At 37.9% G+C, this 24,429-nt stretch overlaps 2 protein-coding genes and 1 pseudogene across 3 annotated transcripts; all 3 read right to left on the bottom strand.

Moving 5' to 3' along the window:
- Positions 1-1,329: 1,329 nt before the first annotated feature.
- Positions 1,330-10,630, bottom strand: LOC122327554 (natural killer cell receptor 2B4-like). Of its 2 annotated transcripts, XM_043223000.1 has the most exons (5): positions 7,430-10,630; positions 5,397-5,684; positions 3,445-3,567; positions 3,254-3,321; positions 1,331-2,234 (listed from the first exon to the last, which is right to left on the bottom strand). In XM_043223000.1, the coding sequence occupies exons 1-5, from the start codon at positions 7,482-7,484 to the stop codon at positions 2,181-2,183; spliced, it is 588 nt and encodes a 195-aa protein (XP_043078935.1). In that variant the 5' UTR covers positions 7,485-10,630; the 3' UTR covers positions 1,331-2,180. The 2 variants fall into 2 exon arrangements, with proteins under 2 accessions (XP_043078936.1, XP_043078935.1); XM_043223001.1 differs by lacking the exon at positions 3,445-3,567 and having other exon boundaries at positions 1,330-2,234.
- Positions 10,631-12,432: 1,802 nt separating this feature from the next.
- LOC122327500 (elastase-1-like) lies at positions 12,433-14,640 on the bottom strand. Its single transcript, XM_043222914.1, has 8 exons — positions 14,539-14,640; positions 14,319-14,407; positions 14,001-14,101; positions 13,658-13,783; positions 13,126-13,262; positions 12,897-13,039; positions 12,649-12,798; positions 12,433-12,539 (listed from the first exon to the last, which is right to left on the bottom strand). The coding sequence occupies exons 1-8, from the start codon at positions 14,576-14,578 to the stop codon at positions 12,528-12,530; spliced, it is 798 nt and encodes a 265-aa protein (XP_043078849.1). The 5' UTR covers positions 14,579-14,640; the 3' UTR covers positions 12,433-12,527.
- A 2,725-nt stretch (positions 14,641-17,365) lies between these two features.
- Positions 17,366-19,753, bottom strand: LOC122328164 (annotated as a pseudogene).
- Between the last annotated feature and the right edge of the window lie 4,676 nt (positions 19,754-24,429).

Below are 24,429 nucleotides of genomic sequence, written 5' to 3'. Positions count from 1 at the left end.
ATCGTCAATTCTACCACACGTTTTATACAATATTGGTATAAAAAAGCAATAATTAAGACGCACACAGACATCAAGAAGCAGCATATGAATCTCAACTGTGGTGAGAATAGAAAGAATGCTTGCTGCTGCAGTGCATGCTGGGTAAAACCATATTAGAAACCGCTTGATGAATGCTACTGTTTTTAATGTTGGATCATTTCTGTCCTCTAGTGGACAAACACTGAAACAGGTTTTGCTTCCTAACAGCTCCTTTTATAAACAACGTGCCTAAATAAATATACTTTTGCATGTACTAAATATAATAAAAAACAAACTATTCTACAAAATCAGATCCACAAAATAAACTGAACAGTTTCCCTGAATGTAACGGTGCTAAATAATAATTTGAGGTCGAAATGATATATGAATACTTTTGAGTTAGGTCTACATTTTATTTTATTTCATAGTTTAAAAGTACCATCTAGACAATTTTTACTGTAATTGATCTTCTGCCACAAAAAGGCTTTTAAATGCACTTCATCTTTTTCACCACAAGATAGCAGCAGAAGTAAATAGAAACTATAGCAAATGAGATATGATCCCTCTTACATTGTAAATGTGCAAAATGTCCAATAAAAATAGAAATTAAGCGTTTAAAGTTTATGCAATTTTGAATAATCACATTTTTATTTACAATTTCAATCTTTCTGCTCATCAAAGAATCGATAACATATAACATATAAATATTACAGTGCATTACAGCAATTTTTATATTCAGCCAGAGGGGGCGCTACAGCATCTTCCCGAAAGCGTCCGAGAAACAATCATTCACTCAAAATATTATAGAAAATACTATTTATTTTTTTCCTGTATGTGGCTTTATTTAGTCAGAATACACAAACATGTCGATGTCTGTGTGGTTACGTCTAACCAGAAGCGGCTAACAAACCATGCTAACCATGCTAACCAGAAGAGATTTACTGTAAATTGTAAACAGTAAAGTGTTATGTATATGCCACAGTATAATATACTGTTTCTCAAATTCATCCTCTGGAACAAAAAGGTGTTCAATCATCATCAGCATGAAAAATATTAAAGATAAATATTACACATAACTTGTTTTCCATGTTCAGTCACTAGAAGGCGCTCCAGCAGAGTCTCTTGTAGAGTACTGTCTGCACACTGGAATAATACTTTATATAGAAATGAGTATTTTTTTCACGATTGGTTTAGTAATGGGTTGCTATTAGTGAGTTTGCTAACTTTACCTCAAGATTTTATAAATATTTTATATTGGGTTTTTTATATCAAGGATCACTCTTTAAAGGATGGTGGTTTTATTATAAATTTTATTTTTATTTTATGTAAATTTCACATTCATAAATGCAAGTTTACAAAAGGCAAACCTCGTTTTACGGGGCTTGAAAAAGAGATTAAAATGTACGTAGTCACAAAAAACAGTTAATATATGCTCCTCCTTTTCACATTAAAAAAATTATAAAAATAAAATCAATTGTGCTGACCTGTAAAAGGGACCTGTACGTTTAGAATGACGATGCATCACCCAAAGAGAAACATTTGCTAATTTGGTGACAACACAAAAGCAGGTCAAGATGGCTCTCGTGAAGGGGGAGGGACTTCAAAATGAAAACCACAATTCAGTGCGCCAATTGTTTTGACTAATGAAGGTTTAAAACTATAATTTTTATGCATGCATTAGCCAAAGATCATCTGTTTTAGAATCACGCAACTAAATGACTACCATTCTAACACAAACAAAATGCACTTACCAACATTTAAGAGACAGAAAATGCATGTAAGAACAAGTCAGTGAGAAAATCAACGCAATAGGTAACCTGAATATGATTTTAGAGACGTGCTCAAAAAGTGATGACGTGGAAGTTTAAGCAAGTATTTCAAGATCGTAAAATTGGTTTTTGATTATTCAAAGAAGCTAAGAAGCTGATCAGCGTAGCGCTTTAGCACAAAGTGCCACAGACAGAGAAACTAGCAAAAATGATTTCATGTTCAGTCACAAGGTGGAGCTCCAGCAACTGCATTGATGTTTAAAGTAAGGAAGACATGTGTGTAAAAAAAAAAGGTCACAAGTCCATGTCAGCACACTATTTACAATCACACGATCGACTAGCAAACGTTAGCACTGGGCCCAGAACGGACTCGAAAGTAATGCTGTTTTTTCATCAGCGACTTGCAGAGACCCCTGCGTACACCACATCTTCTTCTTTTTGCACTCTCTGTAAGGAAACACAAAGACGGACTCACGCTTTGGTCGTTTTCTCATGTTGACTGGTTGGTAACAAAAAATAGACTTCCTGTTGCAGTACATGCACTTTAAAATGTTATCGTATACTAGATGTTATAACTGACCCACTAGAAGACTTTACTTGTTTAGTTCAATAGTTAGTATTTAAACACCAAAGGTACCCTGGAAGATAAAATAATATATCACTTTATACTTGCATTGTAGTAACGATATAGTAAAGCATAATAAATATGAATTAGTATTGTTGATTTAGTTCAATCTCTTAGGACCCTGCGGCCTCATGTGAGGGTTTTATATTTTAGTGAAGTTCTCTGAGACTATACTATAGTGTTAAGTCTAAAGAGCACATTCAGGGCTTTACAGAGATACTAAATGTGGAGATGTTTCACCAAGTCCACTTTCTTTCTTTGGTCTTCAAAAATGTCTGAAATTCATTTTGTGACACAGTTACGGAAATATGATCATATTTCGTAATTATCGCTTTAATCTGTCTAGTTTGTAAATTGAACATTTTACAGGGTTTCAAATCCAAATACGACTTTCTGTTATGAAACAGGAAGTTGATTTGATGCATGTCCTCGTATGAGGACACCGGGACTGAAAGCAAGTTTATCGACTTTATCAAAAGTTTTTTCAATCTATTAAATATTATTATGAAAAGCTTGATTTAAAAAAAATAATATATAGATTATAGATGAATGGCATTAAACAAAAAAAAAAAGTTTATGACTATTTTACACACATTTTGCATAAGAAAAATGGTATATCGAATAATTCTGTTAGTTATAGTTGAGAATCATCTTTATATAAAGTGTGGTAAACAAAAAATATCTTAAATTAAAAATGTTTTGGTGATTTTAAAAAGCATTGCTTTGCCTATGCATGTGCATTCATTGCTGGTGGTTAATGTCTGGTACTTTGAGCCTAGGAAAGGAAATAATAACAACCTGTTTCCTGAGAAAAGGCCAGGGACACAATTGATGATCTTACCGCTTTGTGCATTTTTTGTTGGCAGAATGTTGGATCAGCGTAAGTTATCTCTTCTTCACTGGTCTGAACTGTTTCAACAGTAATAACAGAAATATTAAAATGCAAGACTCATTAATATCTTTACCAAAAGAGGTTATGTTTAGCAAGAGACCGGCGTTTCCTTTTGAATCACAAATGTGGTTATGACTTGCCTTTTTGTTCTTTTTTTTTATGTTTCCTGTAAATACAGACCATCACGGTCACAGCCACGATCAGAAAGTTTACAGCGGCGGAAGCAAAAACCACCACTTTACTGATCTGCAATGCACTCCAGTCTTTGGGGTTCGGTGAGAAAGAGAGACGTACAGTAGTGTAAGGGGATGATTCAGAACAAACATCGATTTGAAACATCATAAAAATATGACATTCAGTGATGCAGCAAGTTAAAATGGAAGCAGGGAATAGCTGCATATTAAAAACCATTGTGAGCGATTTAAAGTTTAAATGGAAAATGGATGCTTTCCCAACGATCGGTGGCCTTCAGTCAAGGGCAAGACTAGGGAGGAGAAAGCTAAAGTCCAAAGTATACATTGCTTATTTTTTAATTGTATGCAAGAATCCAAATTTCATTGCCTAGTATGCGCAGATCACACATGGGCATGGAATTTGTTCCTTAGAGAATTAGTTCACCCCAAAATAATTTCTTTTTGGAATCTTATGTCATTCCAAACCTGTAAGACCTTAGACCATCTTTGGAACACAAATTAAGATGTTCTGGATGAAATCAGAGCTATCTGACCCTCCATAGACAGCAACATGACCGAAATGATCCAGATTCAGAAACGTAAATGGAAAACATAAACAGTAAATGCAGTCCATGTGACATCAGTGGCGCAACGGTAGCGACGCTACGAGAATACTGGAGATGAACGAATGTCTTATAGGTTTGGAACAACATATATCAAAATATCAGCACACTTGGTAAATATGTTCAAAGAAGGCTGTGAAAATTATATTTGGTTAAAAAAATGATTGGATAATAAGAATTTAAAATGGGTGGAAATATCATTATGAAATAATAGCTTTTTTACATCTTGGACATAATTATTGGCGCCCCTAGAAATTCTCATGAGCGAAATATCTCTGAAATACATTCCCATTCATATTTAAAATTTTGAGCACTCCAGGGTGATTATGATCATTAAATGATCCAGCTGTGGCTTTTTATTTAACAGAAATGCGAACAGGAGGGAATAAAAAGCCCAAGTTCCCTTAACCATCTATCACCATAAGAAGAAAGACTAAGTATATATTTCTGATGTCCGACAAAAGGGATAAAAATGATCCCATGTGTACAATGAAATATACAGCTGTATTTCTGATGTTCTGCTGGAGGTCCTGGACATCTTGTTTAGACACATGTCTTCATGGATTCTATCAAATATCAACAGATAAAAAGTCAATAAGTGACTGACTCTGATAGAAATCTTATAATATGCTATCTTTGGATTTTCCAAACGTACAATAATCCAAACACAAACCTCAAAAACAACACAAAAATGGGTCATTGAGCACAAAACCAGGCTTCTGCTGGCCATTTCAGTCCTATGACTTGAACAAAATCATTGAGGTGAACTGAAGAGAAGAACCACATTGGAGCTGGGAATCTAAAGAATATGGAGTGAGTTTGGATGAAAGAATGGTCTAAGATCTATTGTCAGGTTTTCTCTAACCTCATCAGACATTATAAGAGAACGTTTAGAGCTGTTAAACTAGCAAATGAAGGTTTTAAAAAGTATTGGATAAAAGGGTGCCGTTAATTGTGGCCAATGTATATTAGAGAAAAACATTTATTTCATAATGACATTTCTCTCTATTTTAAATTATTATTATCCAATAAAAGGTTACATTTTGGTTAGATTTACCAATGCAGATTAATTTTTTGATAATATTTAGCAATGGTGCTGATATTTTTATTCACTGAACCACAGGGAATGTATCTTGCTTGTCAGAACAAGAACAGTGCTGCTGCTTATTAACATATCAGGCATATAATAGAGAACTACTAAATCAGTCAGGTGGACAGGTCCTTAAGTGGTTTCTGAGGAGACAGAGAACCCAGGAATATTTGAGTGAATTGGCATTAAAATCAGCTCTACTGTACCTGAGCATGTCTGACAGACTTCACTGATGTTCAGATGTGTGGTCTGGTTTCTGATGGGGTTGTTGATCACACAGCTGTAGATGTTTTTCTCCTGATATTCCACCTCCAGAGGTAGAGAGAGACTGATGCTGAGATCAGACACATTGATGCTGGACAATAAACTGTTTCCTTTGTACCAGGAGAGAGTCACATGACTCACGTTCACCACCCAACACAGCAACAGACATTTGGAAACTGATGATTCTGATGATAGACAGTAATTGCTGTTTTCAGTAACAGGTAGAGGAGCTGTAAAATATAGAATAAATCAACATTAATTAATGCACTACTTAATGCTGGATTATTATTAAGGAATTACGTTTATGTTCTCTCTGGCTTATACCAGAATAGGTCTTTGGTTGCTGTACTGTGGATGATCTAACAGCTGGTTGTTATGGTAACATGAAACAGTGTTTGTATATCTTTGTATTACTGGAATATATTAATTGATACGGATACCTGTTAAATCCGATAATGTACAGAATTGCTAGTATGTATTTTTTAAAAATCCAATGTGTATATTGTCCACTTTCAGCTGTCAGTGGTCACTGGAGGTAGCAGCATGAACAACAGCGACTCTCAAAGAAAATGAATGACATTGTGTTGTTACTGTGATTTGCTGTTAGTGCGAAAGGTCTTTTTCATCCTTTCAAACTAGCAATGGCTAATCTAGATAGTCACTAATTAAGATCTTATTAATCAAGATGCCGAATCGGTGGCGCGACACACCGGAACATTTACATTTACATTTACATTTAGTCATTTTGCAGACGCTTTTATCCAAAGCGACTTACAATTGAGAGTACAACAGCGATTCATTTTTTTGAGAGACAAACAGACAGAGTAAGTGCTTATAACACCCAGTCAAAGGCAGTGTTCAAATTAGTACATGCCAGAAGGGAAGGAATAAACAAGGGGGATGAGAAGAGAGACAGAGACAGTGAGAGGAATTTTTTTATTTTTTTTTTAAGATGAGGTCAAGTATTGCTGAAAGATGTGAGTTTTCAGCAGTTTCTTAAAGATTGACAGAGATCCAGCATTCCGGATATGTACGGGAAGATCGTTCCACCAGCCAGGAACAGAGAACGAGAAAGTTCTGGAGAGTGATTTCGAGCCTCTTTGAGATGGTACCACGAGGCGTCGCTCGCTAGCAGATCTCAGACTTCTAGAGGGTGTGTAGATTTGTAATAGTGAGTGGAAGTAGACCGGTGCTGAGTCTGTGGTTGTTCTATATGCAAGCATCAGTGCCTTGAACTTGATGCGAGCTGCAATCGGTAGCCAATGTAAGGAGATAAAGAGAGGTGTAACATGGGTTCTCTTGGGCTCATTGAATACCAGCCGTGCTGCTGCATTCTGAATCATTTGTAGAGGTTTTATTGTGTTCGATGGAAGTTTAACATGAGAAAAATTTATTTAAATCTCTATATCATTGCTTACAAAGAATTATAAGTTGCGATGTGATTGTCAGAAAAATATAGACAGGACAAATCAAGTCATTTTTTGACTCTAAAGACAACTCATTTCTAGATACCAAAACCCAGAGTCTTGGGTTCTGGAGTTTCTGAGTCTGTTATGAGTCTGTCTCTGAATCTCACATCAACACGATCGTTATATGACATCTGCATATACTGATTTTAGCTACTGCATATATACAAGGTTTTATATACTAAGTGAACAGACAGTTCGTAAATTGCATGTCTTGGAAGCAGGAAAAGTTATCATTTTGACAAAGGAATTTTAGGAAATAATTCAGGACTGCTCAGGAAGCCCCAACACACACAGAGCAAACCTGTTCAATCAATTTAAACGCACTGCTTGAGACTCATTTCTGTCGGGAAAAGGAGACATGCACTGCACTTTCAAACGAAAATAAGTGTATCATTGTTCCTGTGTGATAATTGCTTTACAGCATGGTTTGAATTATCTTCCATGCATGCGTATTTGAAATTGATTCAGCCATGCATATATGCGTTATAAGCGTTTATTATGCTTACCTATTTCGTAGAGCAGATGCATTATACAGATCATCAGGAGCAGGGAGGCCATCATCAGATCCTGGTACCTAAAAATGAAAGAATATTACTCTGTTTGATCTAACGCAAGTATCTAATGCTACTAGCTGAATGAGCTCGAAAGGAGTGTTCAAGATGAAGAGAGCTCACTGTGGCCACCTGGGTGAGGAAACACGCTGAAGGTGTTTTGTCGTAACCAAGGACACATACGTATGTCTATATACAGTATATATATATAGAGCTGTAAGTTACCACAAGTCAAATGTGTGTATTTAGTGCCAAACATATTTCGACACGCTGACTGTGAGTGGAAAATGCTATAATATAAATAGTTTAAAACCACCAACCGCTCGGTTTTTCAAAATAACCTATGTTCAACAAAAGAAATAAACTAGGCTAATCCGTGTTTGAAACAGCTTGAGAATTAATAGAAATAGAACACTATGACAGAATTGACAGGCAGATTTTTTTTTTGCGTGACCTACTCTTTTAATGTCACTAAAACAACCGAGAAAAACTACAGTCGCTACTCTGTGGAGGAAATCGTAACCACGTTCCCCTCGAGGGGCCTCCTCCATCGTGGGGCTCTTAGAATCGTTCTGACTTTCTGTTGTCTGGCCTGGTCTTCGCGTCCCTCCGTGGATATGCCTCCTCTCACCGCAGAACAAAATGTATCATTTTGCATACATGAATATGCTTAGATATGAAGGTTTTTCATCCTCTAAACGTATCTTCTTGTGATCCGGTCTGATGCTTTTGATGCTTTTGCGTTGATATTAAATTAGCATTATTGCACTTGGCAAAAAATAAAAATGGCTTTTGCTCAACTGTAGCATTTTTGACAAAAGCACCTGCTTGATGAACAATGTTAAACATTTATATGCAGCTGGTCTTAACGTCTGATCTTTTCTGTCCTCTAGTGGACAAATACTGATACAGTTTCTGCTTACCGTTCTCACACGAAGCACGTGAAATGTCCCCGAATACACATTTGCATGTAACAGTATAATAATGAAATCCAAATTGCGTAAATACTTTGTTCCGTACTATGTGTTTTATTTGATTTTGTCTTCAATAATGGGTAATCATCACTCAACTAATCACCTAATTATCTAAAGAACTGCAGTGCTGCTTGTAGTCTAAGGATTGAGAGGAAAATCATTTATTGTAAGACTTAGTACTAAAATCTGCTTTAACAAAGCAGATGAACAGCTAGTGTTTGTTTTTGGCAAAGAAGAGGCAGATTGACCGAATCCCCTACATTATGTAGAGTTTCTGTAACAGACAGGGTCATTTCTGGCTATATTTTGAAAGCAGTTAGTTTTAGTATACTTTTATCTATAATGACATTCAATACCAAAGCTATTCCATTGGAAAGTGAATTAGAACGGCCAAAGCCCCCTTTGGCCATTTAGACATAACAAAGACAGACATGGAAAAATGAACATGATAAACATTGCAGTCGAATAACTCTTTTCAGTTGGCGTATCTATTTTTTATGTGTTGGTCTACATTTGATGTCAAATGATGAAACATTTCATTTCAAACCAACAAACAGCCTCCTAATAATCATATATGTGTTAGCTACGTGGCGCTGACGTCATTTTCGGTTTGTGATTAGAGTCAGTTTTGATAAATTCATTTTGAAAACGTCAAGTTATTCATGAGGATATTTAGACCTGTAGAAAATTATGACGGAGATTACTGAATAAACAAACGCGGACAGAATTTACAAATGACGGCATCCTTTAATATTAACCATGTTTTTTTTCGTAAATAGGCTAATGAAAAACCTACATCAACAAAAAACGTAACCACAAATGAACAATTAGGCAAAATTAACGTTTTTTTTTTTTTTTTTAGTTATACCAAAAGTAAACAATATGCAAAAATGCAATGGTTTCCACACTTTTACTATAATAAGACCATGGTTAATTTTTAATAAGGCTAATACTGGGCTATACTATTAAGGTAATGTGTATAATCATCATGGTTTTATAGCTTACATCAACTGCAGAGTTAATGTTTTGTTCGTACAAATTTTTAAATAGTAATAAATAAAATAATAATAATAAGACAATGTTTTTGTGGTGGATGTATGTATCTCAAAACAATGTTGTTGCTAAAATCGTTGGGAAAACTCAAACAGTCTCATTGTACGATGTTGATGATGGGAGGTTTGAAGACCGACTGCAGCTGGACAATCAGACTGGATCTCTGACCATCAGTGACATCAGAACCAAACACTCTGGAGATTATCATCTAAAGATCATCAGTGACAAGACCTTCTTCAGTACTTTCAGTGTTACTGTCCATGGTGAGAAGCTCAGATACTTTAATAAAATATCAGACGGGATATTTTAGCATCAGATATGTCAAAACCACAGACACAGGAGTTTATCAGCTACAGATCTCCAACACTAAAGAAACTTTATACAGGAGATTCAATGTTTTTGTTGGTACTTAATTCATGTCAAATCACATTAAAAAAAAGTGTCATTTTAGATGTTTCCTCACAATGATGTTTGACTATCTCTCTTCAGCTCTTCCAGATCCAGGTCTGTTCATTGGTTATTTTATTATGATTTGTCTCTTGGTTTTGCTGTTAGTGGCTGCAGCTCTAAGAGGGATGTGCTACGTAAAACATGCTAGAAAACGGAAAAGTGGGCTTATCTACATTAAATAGAGGAGCAGATTTGTTCATAAGAGACACTAATTTTAAGTAACCATGTTTTCACCAAAATTTGACTTCTCCATTTGCTTGATGTTTTATGTGATGGCAGAAGAAAATACTGTCATGTTAAAAACCAGTGCATCCAAAATCCAAAGACATAGCAAAGTTCTCCGGATGTTTGGACCTCAAGATAGTCATCGCTCATATCAACAAAAATGGCAGTGAAATCTCGTACCCTGATGTTGAGCGATTCAGAGCCAAGCTTCAGCTGGACTATCAGACTGGAGATCTGACCATCAGCGACATCAGGGTCCCAATCTCTGGAGTTTATCAGTTGAAGATCGCCAGCAGCAAAGCAACAAATTGGAGAGATTCAAAGTTCTTGTATGAGGTGCACAACTCTAACACTTCAAATGTCTTAAAGTGTTGTTTGTTAGTCCAGTCGTTCACCTCCACATTCACGCTGACATGTTTTATGTGTTTCTGATTCTTTATGAAATTAAGTGGACACTCTGAAATTCACAGAAGGAGTATCTGTCCATCTGCAGACTGGTGTTACTGATTAAAGAAAGATGATTTGATACTGTGGAAGTTTGAGCCTAAAAACGCCATCATAGCCAAAATCGATGGACTCACCAAAGCGTCTACAATGAAGATGATGACGGATTGGAGCTGGATGCTCGAACTGGACGATCACAAACACCAAAAGCACAGACTCTGGAGTTTATGAACTGCAGATCAAGAGCAGCAATAAAGGCTTTTACAAGAAATTCAGTGTTCTCGTTTTGTGTGAGTAGACCAAAACATTGATAGCCCCATTTGTGTTCAAACTCACGTTTCTTCTACATCTTTCTCTCTCTCTGTGGCAGTGCATATGCTGAAATATAAAGACAGAGATTCAGTCACTCTATGAACTGGCGGAACTGAACTGAGTAATTCCTCTCATAGCGGAAATCAGCAGAGCCACCAATCAGACCAAATTATACAAAGGTCCTAATGGGAAATTTAGAGACAGACTGCAGTTAAATCACCAAACTGGAGATCTGACCATCAGGAACATCAGCAGAGCTCAGATGTTTATAGACTCCAGATCACCAGCTGCAAAATTAACTCATGTAAGAGATTCATGGTTATTGCCCATGGTGAGTAGCTCAATCAAATTTATGACTGCTTTATAGGGTTAGTTCACTAAAAAAATTTAAATTACCCCGAGTTTTACTCATATTTGAAGCATCCTAGGTGTATTTTTTTTCTGTCCGGCGCAATTATGCACAAAACAAAAATCGTATTATTCAGATGGCAATTCATTTTGTGGTGCTGTCATAAAATTATGAGGATTGAGTCTGGAATGGAGGAAGGTTCGGTCACACTACTCAACACTAATCAAATACAAAAAGATGATCTGGTGCTGTGGATGTTTGGACCTGAAGACAGCCTCATTGCTAGAGGTGAAATAAATAAAGACTGTGCGTATGATGGCGCCAAAGGGAAGTTCAGAAACAAATTCATGCTGGATCATCAAACTGGATCTCTGACTATTACAAACAGCACAACTGAACACCTTTATAAACTTCTGATCATCAGCAGCCGAGAGACCAAATACAAGAGATTCATAGTTACAATCCATGGTGAGTAACGTGGTGATCTTATTAATTTGGAAATCACACACTTCAGCTTTAAATAAAATAGAATGCTTAGATGTGATTTTATCTTTACGTATACATTTCACATTACCTATTATGAAACCTTTTTCAGTTGAAAGAAATCAGGATTGGGGGCCTATGCAGGTGTGCATGCCCTTAATGCAACAGCAGTGATTACTGTGAATTCAGACAGCAGCAGATAGTATTGCACATACATATGACACTGCATATTCAATGTGTGAATTTTTTTAATGAACTATTTAACTTTGGCGCTTGTATACTAGCAATGTCTGTTACAGAGGTCTGTGCAGGCCACCGATCGTGATGGTGTTTTGTGTGAATCACTTCTGTATGCTAATATATAATTGTGCTTGTGGCGAAGCAACTTGTGATCAGCTTTGATTCTTTGTGATGTCTTCTATTATACCACCTTCCTTATTGGTGGTTATCAGTGTGTTAAAAGTAAAAAAATGGTTTTAATAGCAGTGTGAATTTATCATTTTTTTAGTAATGCTTCCTTTTTAATGATTCTCCTTTTCAATAATAGCTTATTTAAAAGAGATCAAATGGATATTTTTTAAATTTTTTTGTTAAAATATGTTTATGTAAGACAAAACTGAATTAATCAAGGATACAGTCTTAAAAAATGATTCATAAGCAGCCCAAGATCAGATGAAAAGTTTATTGTATTTTTGGCCAATGCAGATCTTAAAACATGCTAAATTGAGGATGTTTATCTCTTTAGCCTCTCAGGTTTTCCTGCTTATCCAATGATCTGAAAAAAAATAATGGTACAAGTATTAAAAGATACAGTCATGACCATGTTAATTTCTTATTTAAAGTATATTATAATGATGATATGATCTGTGAGGAATTGCACTTACGCCACTAATCCAGCTGGAGTAGGCAGACACACGGGTGAAGACTGTTGGCTTCTTGTAGGCGTTACAACCCGATGAAGACACAAAGCTGGTTACACCATGGACGACATACTGACCACTGACCTGACAGTTCAGAGGGCCACCAGAGTCACCCTGAAACAACATGACACAAGCCAAAATTAGACCTTTTTACCACAGAACCAAACAACTTCTCATAGTTAATGGTTTGTTCAAGAGTTGATCTTTCTCACCTGGCATCCAGAGTCGTTTCCGCCGCCACCGCAAACCATGGTGTTCTTCACGGTGCTTCCCCACCAGTCGCTACGAGAGCAGGTACTGTAGTCCACCACAGGCAGATAGGCCTGTTTCAGCTGAGCCGAGAGTGACCCACCAGCTGCATGAAGTTCAGAGGAGAGAAATGATTACAAATTATTTGAGGCAGCAGCATAACAAATTTGTTGTACTTGCAGCTAAACTGACTCTGTGTGCGTCCCCAGCCAGTGATGTAACAAGGGTTGTTGTGGGGCAGAACCTGTCCAGAAGGTGGCAGGGCGGCCAGCTGTACATAAGAGTTCAGAGAGGCGCTGGAGGACAGGCGCAGAAGGGCGATATCATATCTGAAATGCACAAGAACGGACAGTCTACAGGTTAGATTTCACACATTTATGATGTTCTTAAACTTCTTCAAATACAATCTTTATACAATCATGCATGTTGTGCTGATAAAGATATAGTTCTAAAAATAGTTTTTAATATTAATGAATAGCAGAGTCCACACCCTAATTATAACAATATCATTGGAATCACTTCTAGAACACACACTGACAGCCAAACAGTATCTCTTCTGTTCTCACAAGCTCAAGAATTTGAATCTTAGAATACATTATTGACCATTGCTTGTATTTTTTTTGAAAATGTAAATTTTTTTATAAATATGAATAATTACAAATTTAGAGCATTAAAAGTATGTATTTGCCCTATTTAAATGTGATTGTATGTGATTTTTACACACCCAGAGGCCACATTGTTGCTGTTCCAGTTGGGGTGGATGTAGACGTTGCTGACGCTCATGTACTGCTCGCGACCCTCGTGGTTGTAGATGTCGTGGTCGCCCAGGACAACACGCCAAGTCCTCGAGCTGCACAGGAAACACATTCAAGTGAACACGTTTTACCAGTTTGATTATTTTCTTCTTCTTAACGCCATTCCAGCATCTATAGCTACAAGTAGCTAAAGTCATGGCTAGAACCAGTTAATCCATACACTGTGAATACAGGCACAGTCAGGAAACAAGCGTATATTTTTACATGGTTTTGTTGTGTCTTAACCATCTAGATAGAGAAAACTTTCATTACGTGTCAACGCAGTGGGCAGCAGTCATCACCCAGTTAGTTCTGATCAGAGTGCCGCCACAGGTATGATAGTAGCTGCCGCCAGACAGGTACTGGAGAGAGATCTGAGAAAGAGACAATAGCTTTGTTACAATTAGAAGATTTGAAGGAAATGCTCTCCTTTCAATATGAGTGGTCTTTGAAACCTTATTAAAATATCCCAGCAAGTAGACAGGACTTAAATAAAGAAAATATCTTGACCACCTTGCACAACCATGTCCATTTATAGGTGGAAAAACACCCAAACAGCTTATTTATTAAGTTATCATTAAGATGTTTTACCTGCCAAGGCCAAGAGTTGGGTCTTGCCACCTCTCCACCAACAACCCTCTGTTCAGGGCCCTCCTCCAGATATCTGGGTTCAGCCAGCGCTGCATACAAAAAACACATTAAGACATGCATTTAAACTCAATTCTGAGTATTGCATGCATTTTTTTTTAAATTGGCAAAATCTAAACTAAATGTCAATGATTCTTTCAAAAGAAATAGTCAAACGTCTCACCCAGGGCGGCCAGCACGCTCAACAACAGGATCCTCAGCATGTTTGCAGTCTGTCTGGACTTTCTGCACTCTAAACACTTCTGCCATCCATATATATATATACTGTATATATGCCTGCAGAAGTTCACAGAACAGGTGTTTTCTCATGGCTGATGCCCACAGGTGTGTGAATCCCACAGATTTCAGCGCTGCCAAGGCCAATGTGCCAGTTGCAGAATAAACTTGTTTATCTAGCTTGACACAAATGCTTGACGTGTATTAACTTTGAGTTAGTTCATTTCAGAATTACTCTCATGGTCCATGTGTAATGTTCCTGTGTATAATTGAAAGTGTTCACTTCACATTGGTATTGGCTGTGAAATTCTTTATCTTTTTGATCTTTCATTAAAAAAAAATTAATTAAAGCAAACTAATGGAAAGTAGAAGGGAATTCCCATTCCCATTAAAATAAATGTTTTTCTTTAGTTCACAATAGCCACGGTTATTGGCTGGCACCCAGTTATTGCAACATATTTTTCCCTAGATAACAGCTCTGAGTTTTTTTTTTCCTGTAATGCCTGACAAGTTAGGAGAACAGAAGTTCAGAAACCATTTCTTCATCCAGAATAACTCCAAACCCTTTAGATTCACATATCCATGTTGGTGCTTCTCATCTTCAGCTAATTCCCCTCATTTTCTATAGGGTTCACGTCAGAGAAGATTAGTTTTGTGCTCAATGACTCATTTTATTGTTGATTTTGATATTTATTTTGGATCCTTGTCTTAATGGAAGATCTATCCATGACTCATTACAAGATTTCTAATTGAGGCAGTCGTCATCAGATTTTTTACATGCTGATATTTGAGAGAATCCATGATGCCATGCATCTGAACCATATGTTCAGGACCTCCGGCAGAAAAACAGGCCCACAACTTATAGATCCAGTAGTATATTTAACTCTGGACATGGGGTATTTTTTATCCCAGTGTTCACCAAACCCATCTTGAATGTTTTCTGCCAAAAAGCTTGTTTCATCTGACCATAGAATCCAGTGTTCTTTGAAGTTCCAGTCATGTCTGACAACTCAATATGGCAGAGATTGTTTTTGGATGAGTTAGCAGTTTTTTTCCCCTTGAAACCCATTTGAACAACTTGTACTGATGTAGGGGCAGTTTGATATATATTTTTTAGTCCTTAGACCCCAAGTCTGAACTAATCTCTATTATTACATTGTATGAAATTATTTAAATGTTAGTACATAATAGCTAAAGATACGCTTACACTGTTAAAGAGTTGGATTCTAATGCTACTCATTGACAAAGTTGCAATACATATATATTTGTCCATATATGAACAAATGACAGTTCGACACTGTATTTGCACATTGTTTGATAATGAAAGATGGAAAGCATTATGTCTACAAGCATTTTGTTGGTGATCGGCGCTCAAGTGCTTGTCACTCTTTAGCTACGCCCACAGGCAATGTCTCCAGAAGCTCTGCTTTTTTTGGAAAAAATCGTATCATTATTTTATAAACATGATAAAACTAAATACTTGACAATACAGTTGTAAGAAAAAATTACGAGGACGTAGAAGATCTTGATGAAGACGTTTAATGTAGCATAGCAATGACAAAACACATGTAGTACCTTGGCTTCAGCGGAGTTGGATTGAATCCTGAACATCCTAAGCTCAAACCTTTTATACACTTAAGTTTACTACACTTCATGTAAATCAAGTTGCACCTGTTGTAACATCTGTGGTCTGTATGTTAATTAATTTCATACACCACTTTACCTGAGATGGTTCTCAGTGTCAAACATCCTCTTCCGTTCTACAATTGGTCAGGATCCCAAATGGTCTACAAACAACATAAATGTTGACTTATTCTCTGTAATAATTCATATAACGGTTTGAAGATGTTTGAACTGAAATGTGTGTTGGCAGTTCAACACGTGAGACTGCACCCCGATCAAGCCTCGAAAAACAGTTAACCGCCGCCTTAAGAAAACAGCAGACTGCCTTCATTTGACAAATCTATATACAAATCAAATCTGATACTAAAACTAAAAAAATAAATACTGTTTCTTGTAAATTGTTAGACACTGTTTGAAAAGTATTGAACATCATAGACATTGATTTTCTTGTTATTTCTTGTTACTTTTATGTTTTGATATACCCTTTTCCACATGCATCATTTTGCCACATGCTAACAAAATGAAACATATTCTTAATAGATGGAGCTATAACTTGACTGAACTTTACATTTACATCTCCTACTGCTCTGCGTTCAGATAATCATGTAGTTCACTCTGCTTATTCACACAAATTCATTGTATTGCAGAGAAATATCATGATTTTTCATTAAATTATCATGCATACGAAAATGTAAGCAATGCAATTTATGTACCTCATATTATCCTTTACTTTCTATTCAGTCTTTCTGTTCTTCCTGCTTGATTTAAAACGTCTTATACGATCACGAAGCAATATGTTTAATAAGATAAAGACGACACTGAATTGTTTAGAATAAAACGTCTGTTTAATTGTCATGGAGAAACTGACACTTTCAGATTCCTGTTATATTTTTAACTGTTTTGTTTAACACCATATTTTTTATTGATATATGAAGCGTAGCAGAGCTATGGAGAGCTGCTGTGGGTGGAACGTCACTGAACTTGCCATTTATCTCCTACTGCTCTGTGTGCAGGCATCAAATAAATTAAAACATCGTCCATGTCCAGATTCTGGGATGAAGGGTGGGACAAACCGGGTCAGATTAAAAAAACAAACAAAAAACAAGAAGGTCATAAATATCTTGGAATCTTGAGAATAATTAAAAAAACAATTTCAATTTGAGATGAAATGTTTATTAAATTTATCCATTGCAGATGTTTGCTAAATGGAGGATGCTCTTGTTTCATCGTCTCGGATTTTTCCTGCTTATCCAATGATCTGAAATGAACAATAGGGCACAAGAAATGTAATATTATAATAGTATTATAAGATACAGCTGTGATAATTATTGTTTATTAATTACATATGTAAAGTTTATTATCTTATGAATTGCACTTACGCCACTAATCCAGCTGGAGTAGGCAGACACACGGGTGAAGACTGTTGGCTTCTTGGTGGTGTTGCAACCCAGTGAAGACACAAAGCTGGTCACACCGTGGACGACGTACTGACCGCTGACCTGACAGTTCAGAGGGCCACCAGAGTCACCCTGAAAATGGGCCAAAATGAGACATTTTACTGCATTACCAAATAACTTCTCACAGGAAATAGTTCATGAGCTGTTTGAGAGTCTTTCTTACATTACATCCAGAGTCGCTTCCGCCGCCAGCGCAAACCATGGTGTTCTTCACGGTGCTTCCCACCAGTCGCTACGAGGCAGGTACTGTAGTCCACTGCGGGCAGATAGGCCTGTTTCAGCTGAGCCGAGAGCGACCCACCAGCTGCATGAAGATCAGAGGAGAGACATTAAATAGAAATGAGTCAGAAATGATTTCAAGCAACGTCAAGGCTGATCTGTGGTATTTAAAGCGAAACTGACTGGATGTGCGGCCCCAGCCGGTGATGTAACAAGGGTTGTTGTGGGGCAGAACCTGTCCAGAAGGTGGCAGGGCGGCCAGCTGTACATAAGAGTTCAGAGAGGCGCTGGAGGACAGGCGCAGAAGGGCAATATCATATCTGAAACGCACAAGAACGGACAGTCGACAACCGATTTCACACATTTATGATGCTAGGGGTGCTAAAACTTTTGAAAATCTTGATACAATCATGCATATTGTGCTGATGTATGTTATGGTACATTTATGTTGCAACATTATGTTCTTAACATTAGGTCTGAAGGTTGATGCAGTCAAGATATATTAGATATATTGTATATGCTGTGTCAGGGTTTGCATGCTTGTTTTTTATATGATGTGTTGAAATTACTATAATTTGGCATGGTCATTGTTCTCATTCTGCAATTTCTAAGTATATTTTTGTAATACTTATTTTAATATATATGGATATATTTGCTAAATTTGCCATTAATATACATTTACGTGTATGTGATTTTTACACACCCAGAAGCCACACTGTTGCTGTTCCAGTTGGGGTGGATGTAGACGTTGCTGACGCTCATGTACTGCTCGCGACCCTCGTGGTTGTAGATGTCGTGGTCGCCCAGGACAACACGCCAAGTCCTCGAGCTGCACCGGAAACACATTCAAGTGAACAGGGGTAAAGTCAGGAAACAAGCGTACATTTTTCGATGCATTACGTTTTGTCTGCATAGAGTTTTTGCTAAAGGCGCGAAATTTCCAGTCATTTTTCTCATCAGAAACTAACAGTGTCGGTTCAGTTCAGTAACTGTGTAAAGTGACTCACAATTTGTATTTTATTTCTTACAATTCTTCAGACAAAATTGCAGGATCAGGATGGTGAGAGAAAAACATGAATTTCAAAAATATCAACTCACAATATAAAATTGCATTGTTATCTTGCAATTCTGAGAAATTCTGAGATGGGTTTTGTTTTTAACTATATAGTCTATATACAAACAAACTTTCATTACGTGTCAACGCAGTGGGCAGCAGTCATCACCCAGTTAGTTCTGATCAGAGTGCCGCCACAGGTATGATAGTAGCTGCCGCCAGACAGGTACTGGAGAGATCTGAGAAAGAGACGATGACTTTGTTACAATCTTTGTTTGAGAGGGAACACCCTCCTTTCAATATGAGTGGTCTTTACTCATGCTGAAAATGCAGCTTACAGTGGATTTACGTGGTATCAAGTTCATTTTTAATGATCATTATGTTGGCGCTGATGCCTTGTAGACCATCTTTAGCAAGATGGCTATTGAGAAAGCAACCTTCAACCATATTAAGAAAAAAACACCCAAACAGCTTATTTATTGAGTTATCGTTAAAGATGTTTTACCTGCCAAGGCCAAGAGTTGGGTCTTGCCACCTCTCCACCAACAACCCTCTGTTCAGGGCCCTCCTCCAGATACCTGGGCTCAGCCAGCGCTGAATATGAAAAACATACTTAGCGATGCATTTCGTCCACATATACTAAGTTCTGAGTATTGCGTGCATTTGATAAATGAACTAAATCTAAGCTAAACGCAAATGTTTTTTTCAGTAGAAACAGATGGACGTCTCACCCAAGGCGGCCAGCACGCTCAACAACAGGATCCTCAGCATGTTTGCAGTCTGTCTGGACTTTCTGCACTCTAAACACTTCCGTCATCCATATATATGCCTGCAGAAGTTCACAGAACAGGTGTTTTCTCATGGCTGATGCCCACAGGTGTGTGAATCCCACAGATTTCAGCGCTGCCAAGGCCGGTGTGCCAGTTGCAGAATAAACTTGTTTATCTAGCTTGACACAAATGCTTGACCTCTATTAACTTTAAGTTAGTTATTTTCCGAATTACCTTTATGCTCCTCATATAAAGTTCCTGTGCAGTATAATTAAAGGTGTACATTTTGATATCACAAGTGGATGACAGTACATTGGCCAATAGAAAGAGCTCATTAAGATCCCTCCTGGTTCTCACTCCTCGATTTGCAGGTTTACTGCTGATATTGATAAGAAAACGGTGGCCTCAGCATGATAAGACTTATATTTGGCATTTCCAGGAGTCAAAAATGCCACCTGTTGTAGAGCAATGGATTATTTATACAACCTTAAACTTAATATTTTATGTAGAGCACAGAGATCTTACAACTCGGGCGACTAAAGAGAGCTCATATGTTACAAGAACACGAAAATATGTTGACTAACGCAGATGCTGTGAGTAACTCTTAATATTAATAACTTACCCCTACTGTAAACATGACTTTAATTACTTGAATGGGTTTGAATAACAGATTTTCTGCTAAACACTAGAGGGAGCCAGTGCACAGTATACTGAATTCTTTTCTACTACTTACTCTTTTCTGGAAACTTCCATTGGTGTGGCCTTCTTTTACCTTCTATTTTTTTTTCACTGTTGCAGCAAACATCATATAAATAGATACGTTTTGATGGATAGACGGATGGACGGATAGACCTCCGTACATTGGGAAAATTATTGGCTACACTCTGATACTCAGTTTTGAGGATTTGCTGACCACGGCTGACCTCAATGTGATGACGTGACCTTTCACTATGACTAAAAACATTTATTCTTCTCACCTCTTTTCAAAGGTCACGTGCTGGTCACTGAGGTGCCTTCAAGGAAATCACAACCCATTTAAATCTGAGGAGAATATGAGGTCAGGTCTGACTGAATTTTATGTTTTGAACACATTTTTTCTCTTACCGTGTTCTTGTACATTTTGTACGATGAATGTCATTGGATTATTTGAAATATTAAAGTTATATATGAAAAAGCATCTATTATTACTATATTTAATATAAAAAACAAAACTTTAACAATTATTAAAAATAAATACTACTACAAAATTGACCAATTAGATATGCTGTATTATGTTTATATAATACTTAAATGTGACAAATGTGTTTAAATTGTAATATATATATGTAAAATAGGTCAAAAATAATGAACAGAAACGGGCCTTAAACTGAACCTTGGGAACACCAGTGATAGGCTTTGATTGATTGATTTGTGATTTTTTTTTTTATCAAAGCTGGACTGAATCTGCTGTCATCAGTGATATTGACAGCAGTAGTTTCTGTACCATAACTGAACCACCCCGAATAATACTGAATAGTCATCGCTTATGTTATTTCCCTTTCAAAACTGATATTTTTTTTAGCATTGTTGCTCAGAACAGTGAAAAAGCAGAACTAATAAATAACAAGGAAAAATAGCCTACAGCTGAATAAATTCTGAGTTTGATTCTCAAAACTTTAAAATCCCAAACAGCAGGGCATTTACCAGACCGACTCAACATGTGAGAATCTTTCATCGCCGTTTCTTGTACGTCTAACTCTTTGACATTGGCCTTGACTTTGGTTTTAGCCTCATTTAGTTCATTCCCAGCTCAGTCTTCAGTCCTGAGCTCATAAAATACTTCTTTCACACAGCAAATAGTGGCCATCCAAAACTCGTGATCGCTCGCACAAAAGATCTGAGCACAATAGGAAGGCCAAATCACCTTTTATACTGTCACTAATTAAAGCAGAAGTCATTAAAGCGTCTGCGTTTGGATTATTCTCTTATCGTAGTCCATTAGAAAGATAGCTGTCCTGACTGGTAATTGAGCCGGCGCTGGCGCCAACATCTGGGCCTTTGGGCTGAGACCAGAAGTGGCCCATCCGTGGCTCCTCCACTTCACACAGGCTTCGGTCCCATCATCCATCACTCTCCACGGCACCTCTGAGAATCACGCCTGAATCAAGCGTTCGGATCAGACGGGGAGGATGTTTTAATTAAAGATGTTTGTTCACGATAGAATGTCATCACTTAATGAAGGGAGGATTTGAGCTCCCACAAATGAGTTTGTGAGGTTTGAAAGTTAATGACTTGTGCTGATGAAATTCATGGGGCGTTCAGAACGTTTCTGAGAGTTTTTTCGTCTGGGTTTAGTCAGAACTTTACAATGTTTAGATAACTTCAAAAAGTTGAAGCAAATGTTCTCGTTTACAGAAAACACTCCCTATGATTTAATACTTTCCATGCACGCTATGTGAAAACATGTTTTATAATCTCTTTGGTTAATTTTCTAAAACTTTTTTAAAGCAAAATTTTTTAGATGCCTTTTTTTCTAAATTTTACATGAAGAAAAATAGTAAATACCAATAGTGTAAAAATCATGAATTTCTCTTCTGAACAGCCTGAAATGTGGTTTATCATTTGAGCTTTATAATTTCATTTGAATTCTCTGTAAACTATAAAAATTGCAATAAATGTTATAATATTTATTTAGCTTTTTCTACCTCTGATATTTTTTAATTTATAAAATTAAATGCATTAATTATTCCTAATATAACTTAAATATTTTATTAACTAAACAGTAATTATATTTGATAACTATATATACACATACGTATATGTGTGTGTGTAATCAAAAACTGTTCTTTTGGTTGCAATTAATGGTGATTAATCATTTGACAGCACTACTATAAACTATATATTGTATGAATGCAGTCCAGGCCATAGAAGAAAGACATGAGTGGCCTGTCTCTCTCTCTCTCTCTCTCTCTCTCTCTCTCTCTCTCTCTCTCTCTCTCTCTCTCTCTCTCTCTCTGTCTGTCTCTCTGTCTCTCTGTCTCTCTCTCTCTCTGTCTCTCTCTCTCTCTCTCTCTCTCTCTCTCTCTCTCTCTCTCTCTCTCTCTCTCTCTCTCTCTCTGTCTCTCTCTCTCTCTCTCTCTCTCTCTCTCTCTCTCTCTCTCTCTCTCTCTCTCTCTCTCTCTCTCTCTCTCTCTCTCTCTCTGTCTCTCTCTCTCTCTGTCTCTCTCTCTCTCTCTCTCTCTCTCTCTCTCTCTCTCTCTCTCTCTCTCTCTCTCTCTCTCTCTCTCTCTCTCTCTCTCTCTCTCTCTCTCTCTCTCTCTCTCTCTCTCTCTCTCTCTCTCTCTCTCTCTCTCTCTCTCTCTCTCTCTCTCTCTCTCTCTCTCTCTCTCTCTCTCTCTCTCTCTCTCTCTCTCTCTCTGTCTCTCTCTCTCTCTCTCTCTCTCTCTCTCTCTCTCTCTCTCTCTCTCTCTCTCTCTCTCTGTCTCTCTCTCTCTCTCTCTCTCTCTCTGTCTCTCTCTCTCTGTCTCTCTCTCTCTCTCTCTGTCTCTCTGTCTCTCTCTCTCTCTCTCTCTCTCTGTCTCTCTCTGTCTCTCTCTCTCTCTCTGTCTCTCTCTCTCTCTCTCTCTCTCTCTCTCTCTCTCTCTGTCTCTCTCTCTCTCTCTCTCTCTCTCTCTCTCTCTCTCTCTCTCTGTCTCTCTCTCTCTCTCTCTCTCTCTCTCTCTCTCTCTCTCTCTCTCTCTCTCTCTCTCTCTCTCTCTCTCTCTCTCTCTCTCTCTCTCTCTCTGTCTCTCTCTCTCTCTCTCTGTCTCTCTCTCTCTCTCTCTCTCTCTCTCTCTCTCTCTCTCTCTCTCTCTCTCTCTCTCTCTCTGTCTCTCTCTCTCTCTCTCTCTCTCTCTCTCTCTCTCTCTCTCTCTCTCTCTCTCTCTCTCTCTCTCTCTCTCTCTCTCTCTCTCTCTCTCTGTCTCTCTCTCTCTGTCTCTCTCTCTCTCTCTGTCTCTCTGTCTCTCTCTCTCTCTCTCTCTCTCTGTCTCTCTCTGTCTCTCTCTCTCTCTCTCTCTCTCTCTCTCTCTCTCTCTCTCTCTCTCTCTCTCTCTCTCTCTCTCTCTCTCTCTCTCTCTCTCTCTCTCTCTCTCTCTCTCTCTCTCTCTCTCTCTCTCTCTCTCTCTCTCTCTGTCTCTCTCTCTCTCTCTCTCTCTCTCTCTCTGTCTCTCTCTCTCTCTGTCTCTCTCTCTCTCTCTCTCTCTCTCTCTCTCTCTCTCTCTCTCTCTCTCTCTCTCTCTCTCTCTCTCTCTCTCTCTCTCTCTCTCTCTCTCTCTCTCTCTCTCTCTCTCTCTCTCTCTCTCTCTCTCTCTCTCTCTCTCTCTCTCTCTCTCTCTCTCTCTCTCTCTCTCTCTCTCTCTCTCTCTCTCTCTCTCTCTCTCTCTCTCTCTCTCTCCTGCAGGTCTCTCTTCCGCTGTGTCCTGTCATCATGAGAGTGTCAGCAGAGGCTGCTCTGCCCCGGCACATCATCCAGCGCTCCATCAGATAACGGGAAACTCGACGCCACATCGGGAGATTTTTTTCCACCGCTGATAGCGCCTGCAGTCTGGCGAAAGAACGCTGCAGATCCCGCGAGGTTCGCGTACACACTCTAAACATCTATCTCACACGCACTGGCCGTGACCCCCGTGGACGGCCATCCTCTACGCGTGTCGATGCAGGTTCACGGTGTCGAGGGCAGGTGAAGTCTCTCAGAG

Source organism: Puntigrus tetrazona, chromosome 22 (genome assembly GCF_018831695.1).
Source record: "Puntigrus tetrazona isolate hp1 chromosome 22, ASM1883169v1, whole genome shotgun sequence".
Classification (NCBI taxonomy): Eukaryota; Metazoa; Chordata; class Actinopteri; order Cypriniformes; family Cyprinidae; genus Puntigrus; species Puntigrus tetrazona.
This window is presented reverse-complemented; position numbering and strand designations above follow the sequence as displayed.